The sequence below is a fragment of the Sus scrofa genome, chromosome X (assembly GCF_054392235.1).
Source record: "Sus scrofa isolate SSC_HxYL_T2T_F1_AM1 chromosome X, Sscrofa_HxYL_maternal_Yorkshire_Landrace_v2.0, whole genome shotgun sequence".
NCBI classification, from domain to species: Eukaryota; Metazoa; Chordata; class Mammalia; order Artiodactyla; family Suidae; genus Sus; species Sus scrofa.
In genome coordinates, this window is record NC_139401.1 from 119546169 (window position 1) to 119559270 (window position 13102).

The following is a 13102-nucleotide window of genomic DNA, read 5'->3' on the forward strand; positions in this document are numbered from 1 at the left end:
AGGGACACACACGAGACCTTCTGGTAAATGGCCGAGGTGTGAACTCAGGCTCTTTCATCCTAGACCAGACGTTTATCTGAATGGTTTCTTTTGAGTAACAGACTATAGGAACCTAGAGGGCAGCACATGGGGCTGGACCTTCTCTGTAATTCCCAAATCTAGGATACAGGATACACACACACAGTGAACATGCAGCCATGGGGCTGGATTTTGTAGTGAGAATTTGCAAGTCTCTATTCATTCATATATTTTTATGGCTGCACCCATGGCACATGGGCAAGTTCCAGCCCAGGGACTGAAACCAATCTGGGCCACAGGTGCAACCTACACCGTAACTGTGGCAATGCCACATCCTTTTACCCACTCTGGGGGGCCAGAAATCAAACCCACACCCGCACAGGGATCTGAGCCGCTGCAGACAGATGGTTAACCCACTGCACCAAGGCAGAAACCCCAGGTTTCAAACTTAATGATCAAAGGAATCTATTTTTTCATTGTTGGAGGGCATATTAGGATGCAACTGTTCTACATGGAACAATATTTGTCTTGACAATTACGGATGAAAGGACAGATTTTTGACCAAACAATAATGACGTAGGCAGCCAATGCCGTGTCCTAAGGATGGTCCCAAAGAACTCAAGACCTCAAGTAAACACTGCTGGACATGGAGGGGAAAAAAAAAGAGTTTACTTGAACAAAGCAGAAAACAATATATACTTTGCCAAGGTTTTAACATTTAGAGAATCAGTGTCTACTAGAATGTGGTATGTTATTCATATAAGAGAAAGTTTTGGACATTATTTCTATAAGAATGAGATGGCTTGATTTGGATACTTGGGGGGCCAATATGACAGAAAGGGAACATCGTCTGGCCTCAGTATTTCTTTACTACCTCAAATCAGATTCAATGTGGGTGGGTTATTGAGCATCATGACAGTACATTAACAGCCAACTTCCGAGCCTTATGAAACCCTTCCACGCTAGGGTGTTTCTAAATGTTAAGGTAACTCTAGCAGGTGCTTTAGAATTTGGATTTTATGTCTCATGGTCAAAGTCAGTGGGGACAAGGGGTGGGGGCGAATCCTCGTTTCCTTTTCAACAGTCTAAGTTGAACATACTTAAAATTTTCTTATTTCTTAAAATTTTTAAAAATTTCTTACAATTTTCTTATTTCTAAAAATACCCATGCCTGCCTTGCTTGGGATATACATTTACGGTGGCATCTGCATGCCATTGCTGCTGTCACAAGCCTTTGCAGAGAAGTCCTTTTCTCTGTAAAGGCTCTCTTAGTATAGATGAGGACTTTCTAAATAACCTGCATTTTCCAAACACCGCATTAAAAATGACTGCAAGCAGCCCGAAAAAGGAGAAATGCTAAAGCAGTACTCTTCACACAGCCTGGATTTCATTTCAGTAATTCAGAACGAGCCTTAAGCCACATTACACAGACATGGCAGCCAGCATGCGGTGCTGAAGTTAAAAACACATTTCCTTTCAAGTTCTTCCAGTGCCTAGCAGACATTCACTGCAAGCTTTTTTTTTTTTTTTTTTTTTCCCCCTGCGCTGCCCATAGTACCAAACAAACAGGAAGAGTCTAGATTTTTATCTGTTGCTTGGTAACATAAGCACCCAATAAAAATAACAGGAAATTGTTCCCAAAATTATGGGAGAAGAAAGATAGGGAACCCAAACATGCTGTGAGATGTGAAGCGTTTATTCAACAACTTCCGAACTACTTTTGAATTCAATACACACATGCACAAAGAAAGAAGGCGGAGATTCTCCTACTTCCCTGATGAGAGAATTCTGAAGACATAACCAGGAAATACAAAATAGGTAGTTCCCGTTGTGGCGCAGTGGCAACAAATCTGACCAGCATCCATGAGGACACAGGTTCGATCCTCAGCCTCGCTCAGTGGGTTAAGGATCTGGCATTGCCGTGAGCTGTGGTGTAGGTCACAGACGCGGCTCGGATCCCGTGTTGCTGTGGCTGTGGTGTAGGCTTGGCAGCTACAGCTCCAACCTGACCCCTAGACTGGGAAGCTCCATATGCCACAGGTACGGCCCTAAAAGGCAAAAAAGACAAAAAAGAAAATAAAATAAGCTAGGACTCATTCAGGAATTATCTGGCACTACACTGGAGATAAGACTGAAGCTGCATAAATACCCGGAAATAAGTCTTATGTTTTATTTTTTGTCTTTTTGCCTTTTTCTAGGGCTGCACCCACGGCATCTGGAGGTTCCCACGCTAGGGGTGCAATCGGAGCTGTAGCCGCCGGCCTACGCCAGAGCCACAGCAACGCGGGATCCGAGCTGTGTCTGCGACCTACACCACAGCTCACAGCCATGCCAGATCCTTAACCCACTGAACAAGGCCAGGGATCGAACCCGCAACCTCATGGTTCCTAGTCAGATTCGTTAACCACTGCACCACGACAGGAACTCCAAGTCTAATGTTTTAAATTAGTCTCAGTTATGATAACGTGAAGCATCACTGTATCAGCTCCTGTGGAAAGGGATCTCGTATTGTTTGGAGAGTATGTATGTCATCTCAAGGTCAGTACTTGACATTCCCCGCGCTCCTACCACCATGCCCATATCTCCACCCCGCCTCCGTAGTGTACGTACCATATGGTGTATATATGTAGTATATGTAATACACACCCCCCCCACCCTCCTCCTTGCAATTCTCGTCTTTAAGGTGGTAAGTGAAAAAAAAAATATTAAGGGTTGAATAGATATCTACCCTTTCTTTTCTTTTTAGGGCCGCACCTGCGGCATATGGAGGTTCCCAGGCTAGGGGTCGAATCAGAGCTGTAGCCGCTGGCCTATACCACAACCACAGCAATGTGGGATCTGAGCCTCGTCTGCAACCCACACCACAGCTCACGGCAACATCGGATCCTTAACCCACTGAGCAAGGCCAGGGATCGAACCCGCAACCTCATGGTTTCCAGTCGGATTCGTTAACCACTGCGCCACAACGGGAACTCCTAGATATCTACCCTTTAAAGCTTTTCGTATTGACCATTTTAAAACAGACGTTTATAACGATTTAGGGACCTGGCCGAACAACTTGCTTAGTAGTCTTGTAGGTGTTGGGGCACTGTTGAGTGGACAGAAATGAAAGGGGGAGCAGTGGAAATCCTTTCAGGCAGGACAGTCGTTTAGACATCACATTGCCAAGGCACCAAGTTCTCATTACAGCCCCTGTAGTTTGGGGTGGGGGTGAAGACATAGCCCCATTATGTCAGCGTTAATTGAAACCATGAGGATGCAAGTGTCTTTGGCATAGGACCTATTCATTTTCACGGTGCATATAACCGCTTGTGCATTTTTGAGAGACCACAACAGACTTCCCCCTTCCAGGCAAAACTGCTGCTACAAGCAGGTAAATAAGAAATGTATCATGAACCACGTACAAGTAACGATGGAATGAGGAATACGAAGATGTGGAGCATGCACCAGGGTATTCTCAGCCATCTGTTCCTAAGTAAAGGGACTTTTCTGAAGTTTGGCTTGCAAAGCTCAAGGGGCACGCTGAAATCACGGGATGGTTGGGCCCAGAACAATACTGAAGCAGGTCAAGTACACTTCCAGCAAGAAGTGACTTTCTCTTGAAGTCAAGCCTGCTGGTGCTAATGGCCTTTAAAAGGCTTAGTGATGATCAAATCATTGCTCAACACATAACCGCAACCCCTTTCTTGCAGAAGTAGACTGGAAAGGCAGGGCATCCACTCCTGAAGAGAAAGTGGGAAGGCCTCCGAGTTAACTATGCAATAACTAGCCCCAAGACCACAGGAGTTTTTGTATTTCATTTTAAAGACCTCTTGGTAGATGAAGTGGGCGAGGTGGTTCCTTTTCATTACAATACACATTCTCAACACTCAAAGATCTTTTGCAGGCCCAAGGTTAATTCATTCTCCTGGACACCAAAAGAAGCAGTGCTTGCTTCTTGGATTCTCTAGTTCCACCTGCAAACTACAGCTGGACAACAGCTGGCAGGGGTGGGAAGCTATATAAAAAAACCATGGCTTGGGTCCCCAAACTGCTAGAGCTTACCCATATTATTAGTCAAGTGTAGATTTTTCAACATGTTCAGTTGGATATATGGTTTTTATTAGCCAGAACATTTACTGTTTCTCCATATCACTCTAACTTAAAATGTCTGTTGAGGAGTTCCTTGGTGGTCTAGCAGCTAAGGACTAGGCACTGTCACTGCTGTGGCATGGGTTTGATCCCCGGCCCAGGTACTTCTGTGTGCCACGAGTGCAGCTCCCCCCCCCAAAAAAAATCTGTTGATCTGGTAGTCATACTCAAAAAATGAATGCAATGGATATTTTTTAAAAATGTGCAAGTATTCTTTTACATGCTTCTAAAAAGAAACATTACATAGATCAAGAGTGAAAATGTAAGAATGAAATAATGCCATTTGCAGCATTACAGGTTTTTTACATAATTTGTGTTTTGGCATCTTCGGAAACTGATTTGCTGCCTGAGTGTTTTGTTATTATGTAATTTAGATATAACTCAACCTTGTTGAAGGCTTGATTTCAAATCAGACCTTAAGTCAAAAAGATGCTCAGTAGTGAGGCAAAAAAACACTATTTTAAAAGTTTCCCATTACAAACACAACATTTAAAACAAGCATATTTGGAGTTCCCGCTGTGGCACAGTGGATCAAGGATCCTGTGTTGCTGCAGCGGCATGGGTTCAATCCCCAGCCCAGCACAGCAGGTTAAGGATATGGCGTTGCCGCAGCTGTGGCATAGGTTACAGCTGCAGCTCGGATTTCCTCCCTGATCCAGGAACGTCCATAAAAGGGAACCCTCCTACACTGTTGGTGGGAATACAAATTGGAAAAACCACTATGGAAGACAGCATGAAGGTTCCTCAGAAAACTAAAGATAGAACTACCATATGATCCAGCAATCCTACTCCTAGGCATATGTCTGGACAAAACTAACTGAAAAGACATATGGACCCCAATGTTCAAAGCAGTACCGTTTACAATGGCTAAGTCTTGGGTACAAAGTAAATGTCCATTGACAGATGAATGACTAAAGATGCATGTGCCCCCCACAGACCATGGAATATTACTCAGCCATAAAAAAGAATGAAATGCTGCCATTTGCAGCAACATGGATGGACTCACACAAAGTGGAGTAAGTCAGAGAGAGACAGCGATCACATGCTATCACTTATTATGCAGAAACTAAATTATGACACAAATGAACAAAACTGAAACAGGCTCCCAGATACACAGAACAGACTTGTGGCTGCCATGGAGGAGGGGCGTGGGAAGAGGGAAGGTCTGGAAGTTTGGGCTTAGTAGATACACACCACCATATATAAAATGAACAACAGGCTCCTACTGTATAGCACAGGCAACTATACTCAATATCCTGTAATAAATCATAATAGGAAAGAATATGAAAAAAGTATAGCTGAATCACTTTGCTGTATACCAAAAAGTACTACGACACTGTAAATCAAATATACTTCAATTAAAAAAAAAAACCAACTAAACAACTGGCAAGTAATGGTTACTCAAAATTAAACCCTATAGCGTGTGTTCATCGTATTCTCATACACTGAAGCAAATGCCTCTTAGGCAGACATGAGAATACAGTGAATACAGAATAAGGATCGAGTCTCAAAAAATTCTGCGTCATATTTAGAAAAGAACTTTCTCAAACAACTTAACAAAACTAAAGGACACAGACATTGCTTTCTTGCTCTAAACAAGTTCATAGCAAAAACATCAGAAATTGGAACTGTTTCATTTGGGGTCACATACTCCTTGGTTTTTTTCCGGCTGTGCCCACAGCACATGAAAGTTCCCAGGCCAGGGATTGAACTTGTGCCACAGCAGTGACCCAAGCCACAGCAGTGACCACGCCAGATCCTTAAACCCCTGAGCCACCAGGGAACTCTGACACACTCTGTTGCATAGGTGATTAAGGGTGAATGGTCGATCTTACTGACTTCCCACAGTTAATTCTGAGAACAATCCAGAGAAGCCACAACTGCCTTTTTCTCCCTCCCCAGGGAGCTGGGGTGATGTGGACCAAGGCAAGCCCTCTAGCCCTCAATCTTCTCACCTGCTTCCTTGTTCTGACCACTACTTTCCCCTTTACGTTAGGGGGTCTGGATCCTCTAAAGGGGCCCCAACCTTGCAAAGTGAGGCTAACCTCAAGGCAGGCTTGGGTCAGCCTGGTCCTTCTTCCTAGGAATCGACTCAAAGGAAGAGGGGGAAAGGAGTTCCCAGGGGGTGCAGCAGGTCAAGGACCTGGCTTTGTCACTGCTGTGCGGAGCGCTGGATCCCTGGCCTGGGAACTTCCACATGCCATGAGCATGCCCGCCCCCCATTTTTTTTTTTTAATTTTAAAAAAGGAAGGGGGAGGGGGAGGCTGGTTAATATAAAGAAACCACTTCCACTTTCAAACACTCGCAAAGGCCTTTCTCTTTGGCCTGAGCATGCACACACGCACACAGACTTGCAAACCACACAGCAGCGCCTTTCTGCCTATTCAGCTCAGGATAAATGCGAGGAATTGTTGAAGGCAGGCAGACCAGTTCGGGGAACTACAATGTAATTAACTTTGAGCGTGATTAACGGTGCACTGTTTAGGGACCTCACGTGAGCATCTTCGTGATGAGCAATGGCAGCGGAGGCTGGCGGAAGCTCAGGGATCAGACGATGCCTTTAACTACAAGCATCACCTCCCCACTTGGTCCCAACCACCCCTCGTATGTCCCAACAACTTTTTGTACTTTATGACGAAAATATCGGGAGGGGAAGGACTGAACAAAAATGTGCTGTAAAGAATTGTTTCCTGATGCCTTGTGGCTGGGAGATGAGAGCGAGAACACACAAAAGGGTAATAATGACTGCAACCAGTCGACTACTATTTAAACCGCCCAATTCTAACATGAAACATCTGATGAGCACCTAATGTTTACAACACACAATTCTTTTTTTTTCTTTTTGCCTTTTCAAGGGCCGCTCCCTCGGCATATGGAGGTTCCCAGGCTAGGGGTCCAATCGGAGCTCTAGCCACCGGCCTACACCAGAGCCACAGCAACGCGGGATCCGAGCCGCGTCTGCAACCTACACCACAGCTCACGGCAACGTCGGATCCTTTAACCCACTGAGCAAGGGCAGGGACCGAACCCGCAACCTCATGGTTCCTAGTCGGATTCGTCAACCACTGCGCCACGACGGGAACTCCAACACACAATTCTTTAGAATCTTTATCTTCGCTCTGGTCAAGGATTCCACCTCTAATTAGGGTAACCATGAATCCTGGGCTGCCCAAGACAGTCCTGGTTGCTTATGAAAAATACCAAATATTCTGTGATCATCTCTATGGGAAAGGAATCTGGAAAAGAATATGCGTGTATGGATACCTGAATCACTTTGTTGTACAGCAGAAATGATCACATTATAAATTAACTGCGCTTCAAAAAAACTTGAAAGAATGAAAAAAAAAATTAACCATGGAAGCAATTGGAAAAAGAAGAGAATTAGGACATGTTTGTCTTCATTTTACTAAAACTGGAAAACATTAAATAAAAGACTTAGGTATTTATCCATAAAAAAAAAAGTCCGTGGCACATATTGTCTGGATAGGATTGTTATTAGGCATCTCCTGGTGTGGACAATAAATTATACGGTTATCCTAACTTTAAATGAACTCTTGGATATGTAATCAGACTGACTGATTATTTTAGTGTTTGGATCACTGTCCAGTTTGCATTTTAACTACTCCTCCAGTCCTTAAGGAACAACCAAACAGGAGTTCCCTGGTGGTGCAGCAGGTTAAGGATCTGGTGCTGTCACTGCTGTGGCACAGGTTTGATCTCTGGCCTGGGCACTTCCACATGTCATGGGCTTGGCCAAATGAAAAAACAATACAAACCCCCAAAACCCCAAAACCAAATGGACCAAAAATTTGCCTCTTCCTTTGAGGGCCTAATGATAAAAGCACTAAGATCAGTCTTGCAAAGATAACTTTGCTCCAGAATATTCCATTTCTTCAGTGGTATTCAGTCACAGGATAGAGGGGGAAAGGCCTTCAAGAAGCTTTTAAGTTCCATCTTTCTGGGGGGTGAAGGAGCCAAAGATCCATTCCCCCCTTGAAATCCTGCTCAAGACTTTGCCACCTAAAACTGAGGAAAGCAAAGCTTCCCTAGTGCGGTCAGGCGATAAAGGCACAGAGGCAGAGTCTCACCCGCCTCTCAAGGAGGCCCCGAAGGTACCTCCTGAGCTGGCTCCGTCTGAAATACACTGGTCTAATCCAACTCCTTCCCGTACAAATGCAGGAAAATGTGGTTATTTCTTCTGTTCTTTCCCACATATTATAATTTCATTCTCTCTCCCGCTAATTCTATAAATAAGGCCAGAAGTCAAGAGCAGGTGGCCCACATTAATTGTCACAGGAAGTTGTGTCTTCTCAAGGGCTCTGAGTACATACACCTTGTAACAAGGAAACACAGAATAACGGGTGTTAAATTCTTTTCTAAACTCTAACTAGATGGCTCAAATGTAGTCACTCAAAACAACCAAATGGGGAGCCTATCCTGTATGTTTCTTTCTCTGGAGCTGAAAAGAATACAGAGGTATTAAACCCATTTATTTATTGATTTTTGTCTTTTTAGGGCCGCCCCCAAGGCCAACGGAGGTCCCCGGGCTAGGGGTCCAATTGGAGCTACAGCTGCCGGCCTATGCCACAGCCACAGCCACGCAGGATCCGAGCCACATCTGTGACCTACACCACAGCTCCTGGCAACGCCAGATCCTTAACCCACCGAGCGAGGCTAGGGATCGAACCCGTGTCCTCATGGATGCTAGTCAGATTTGTTTCCACTGAACCATGACAGGAGCTGCTTAAACCCATTTTAAAAATTAAGGTTCCAACGTACTTTGAAGAATAGCTACCAAGGAACGCACAGAAAAGAATGATGATGCACGAAGATGTTCATCCTCGTGTTGTTTATGACGATACACAGTCCACGTTCCAGGACCAAGCGTAGGAGAGAAAGCACAGCACAGAAGAGAAAGATGACGGCTGCGGCTGAGCCGATGGAATTCTAGGGATTTACTTTCCCACACCTCCCAAACTTTCTTTTTTCTTTTTCTTTTTTTTTTTTTTTTTTGTCTTTTTGCCATTTCTTGGGCCGCTCCCACGGCATACGGAGGTTCCTAGGTTAGGGGTCGAATCGGAGCTGTAGTCACCGGCCTACGCCAGAGCCACAGCAATGCGGGGATCCGAGCCGCGTCTGCGACCTACCCCACAGCTCACGGCCACGCCGGATCCTGAACCCACTGAGCGAGGCCCGGGATCGAACCCGCACCCTCATGGTTCCTAGACGGATTCGTGAACCACTGTGCCACGACGGGGACCTCCCCAAACGTTCTTTTTGCAAATGAAACGCAGCAAAACCCCCGGAAGGCCCAACGGCACTTACCACGGAGACTTTGCTCACTACATCTCTTGCGACGGCTAAGCCCTGAGCAAAGGTCCGGGCTGCTACAAACGCACGAGTGACCTGGAGCTTCAGTTTTCGAGGGACATCTCCAAAGGGCTTCAGCTGCTCCGTGTACTTGCTCACGCATTCCAGATACTCGTCGGTGAAGTGGTACTGGGAGTTCACCAGGCGGAACATGCGCTCCAGGAGGCGGGCCCAGAAGTCCTGGAGCATCTCCTCCAGGTTGACGTTGCCCGCCACGTAGTAGCGCTTCAACTCCTCGAAGAGATCCTTGAACAGCTCGGAGTTTTGCATGTATAAGTGGCCGTAGGTCTTCACGAACATGTCATTCAGGGACTTCTCCGCATTTTCAAGCAGTTCTTTAAAGAATTCTAAGAACGAAACCACAAAAAAAGACAAGACAAAGAGGAAGAGGTCTCAGTGATTAAACGGAGTGCTTTTCAGGTAAATTTGAATACAGAAAAAAAAAAAAAAAAAAAAAACAACCCAAAAAATCCTGGAATCAAATTGGAAAACATGCTTATATAGACGGCACATTTCTTGGAGGGAACTGGGCCTCTCTGGTCCTTTGTCAATGAAAGGACACCTGTGTCGCAACAGCACCCTACATACGTGTCTACGTCGAAGCGGGGGAAAAAATGACATTTTAAGCCAACAGCTTCTCAGGAGTCTAAATAAAACTGTCTCCCTCCTTTTCTCACTCACTCACAAGGTAAAGAACTGGGTAAAAACGGATACATAAAATCTACAACACATGGTTTCCCAGAATCCAAGCCAAAGTGAAAAACGCCTCCTAATTGGAACCTGGCCCCAGGACAGGTGTTTTCGAAAGGTGCTGTTTACTTAGACTTGATTTTTTTTCTTTTTCTCCTCCTTACATGACACATAAGAAAACTGCCTGGGACATGCTTGAGGCCAAGAAACATAATGAAACACCCTACATAAGCACGAAAATCAGGTCTCAGGTGTTCCCCGTGACATGAGCACAAATTGGGGGTATGCAGGGTGACCTCGGGGTCCTGAAGGCTTCATATACCAGGAGATCCTTGCCAGTTGGGACGGGGGGGGGGGTGATGAGAGGGAGAGAGATGGGGGAGAGGGAGAGGAGAGGGCGAGAGAAATACAATGGGAACAGGTTCAACCACAGATTTAGTCTATTTATAAGATAACATGGAAAAACAACTGGGGGAAAAAAATACCTGGTTTTCCCCCCCTCCCAGATTTACGTTTTGGCCACCACATACCCATGGTCTAAAGGTTCAGGACTTGAATCTCCTAAATGCAAATGGGAAATGAGTTTCTCCTGCGGCTTTTCGCAGGCAGTTCACAGGAGACAGGAGGTAACAGTGTATCTGTGACATTCATCGTTCTTCAAGAATCGATGCCTGGTATAAAGATAAACACTCCACGATATCAAGTTTATAAGCAGGAAATGGAAGAAATAACCAAAGCAAAAGACGAGGATGGCATCCAGAAAGGCCTCCGAGCGCACGTGGGGCAGCAAGACAAGTTAAGACAACCCCTTCAAAGCCAGAAGAACACGAGTGAGCTCATCAAGATGTAATAGCCCCCCAAATCATTCTCGTCTCGTGTCAGGTGGAGAGACCAGAGGTTCGCAAGTGGTTCCAGCGTTTCTCGATGCCTTTTGGAGGAAACCTACTTCCAAGACATTCCCTTGATTGCTTGAGGCTCGGGGCTAAAGGCCAGGCAGAGTCCTCTGGGTTCCAGCTTGTTAAACTGTGCATTTTGTTTGCAGGGTTGAGGTGGGGCGGGGGGAAGAGGAGTTGTTTTGTTTTTAAGGGAAGCAGCTCTCTCTTTTTCCTTTGGTCTAGTTTTTCTTCCTACTACTGTTGGCCTTTTATTTTCTGGGCTTTTTTCAATGGGAGGAAAGGGAAATCTCCATTCCGACGGCACAGCCTGGCATTTTCACCCAAGCTCTCTCCCTGGCAGACGGCCACACAGTACATATGGAGCTAGGAGAACCGTATGAAAAGAGTTACTCAAATCAGGTCCCTGGGAAGGTCTCTGATTTTCTCAGGTGTGGGCCCACGTGACAGACACGCATCCACAGCACGGGGACCCAAGTTCTTGGACCCCACTTTATACTTACAGGATCAGAAACCAGGGAGGGACTCTGCTATACCCTAAAGTTTTCGTCAGTGAAGCTTCTCCTGTTTTTACCTCTCACTAGCAGTTACCACCAGCTCCCGAGCTGTGCTGAATGGGAAGCATTCAGGGTAAGGTTCATATTTTAATTAAAGGAAAATATATTTTCAATAAACTGTGTTTTTGAAAAAAAAATTCTGTGGCAGTCTTGGGTACCATGTCTTGAAGAAATTTGGAGGATGAATATTCTTTTTTTTTTTTTTTTTTTTTTTTTGCATTTTAGGGCCACATCTGTAGCATATGTATGGAGGTTCCCAGGCTAAGGGTTGAATTGGAGCTGTTGCTACTGGCCTACGCCACAGCCACAGCCACATGGGATCCGAGACGAATCTGCAACCTACACCTTAGCTCGTGGCAAGGCGGGATCCTTAACCCACTGAGCGAGGCCAGGGATTGAACCCGAGCTCTCATGGATACCAGTCAGGTTGTTATCACTGAGCCACCACGGGAACTCCCCGGGGCATGAATATTCTTGTGTGGAAGTTTCTCTCAACGAAGGGTCAAGATGCAGGCAGTGTTTGTCTAGACTTCAACGCTGAGGCACCTCAGGGTGAGAAAAGACCTTAAATGTCACCTGGTTCACTTCCCATACTGTCCTTGGATCACTACCATTCTTGCCAAGTGCTGCTGGCTCTCATGTACTGGAAGAATAGAGCTTGGCCACTGAGATCAATATGTAAGCCTTGTGCCAATCCGGCATCACTCACACGTCCCCATCCAAAAGCCCAGATTCCAAAGGCCACCAGAGTTCCTTCCCTATACTGGATTTGCATGGTTTTGCTCATAAAATTGGCACACATCATTTAGCTGTAGAAACAGGATGCTGAGAATCATTTGACTTGTGCTTTCATGACTCATTAAGTATCCCGAAGACTCACTTGCATGTCTCCTGAATGGCATGTACGGTTGTGCTGTTTTTTTTAAAAAAATATATATTTATTTATTTATTTTTGGCTACAGCATGCAGCATCTGATGGGGGAAATCTCAGTTCCCAGACCAGGGATTGAACCCAAGCCACAGCGGTGAAAGCACCAAATCCTAACTACTAGACTACCAGGGAACTCCCCCGGTTGTGTTTTGAAGGGTGGGGGCAGAGTGGCATGTCAAGCTTAGTTTTAAATGATAAACTACTATTTATGTTTTTAGGCTTCAAAGTGTTTCAGGTCAAAGAAATGCTAAGACGCTGAAGGTTCTATGGAAAAAAATAAAACATTCTTAAGAGGAGTTCCTCACTCAGGTCGAGAGCCTCTGGGTCAGTGCAGCTGTATGTAAAACAGCTACTCTGGACCACAGGGGGCCAATGACCCAGCGAAGGACAGGCATGGTTGTCCCCCTCTGGTCAGGACCGCCGTGACCCTTAGTTATTTCCCAGGACTCAAACTCTGTCGAGGAAGCTGGGTGTGGGGGTGATGTTAGCTTATGTTTTCAGAGTTTAGCTTG

General features: G+C 45.4%; 1 protein-coding gene across 2 annotated transcripts in view; it reads right to left on the minus strand.

Annotated features, from left to right (window-relative positions):
• The window catches only part of GPC4 (glypican 4), a 115534-nt gene that overhangs the window by 15254 nt on the left and 87178 nt on the right, over nt 1-13102 (minus strand). For both annotated transcript variants that reach the window (XR_014834645.1, XM_001925471.8), the window contains exon 3: nt 9475-9866. Coding sequence is in view for 1 of the 2 variants with exons in the window: in XM_001925471.8 (XP_001925506.4) it covers nt 9475-9866 (392 nt within the window). In the remaining variant the exon portion in view is untranslated. The remainder of the gene's footprint in view (nt 1-9474; nt 9867-13102) is intronic.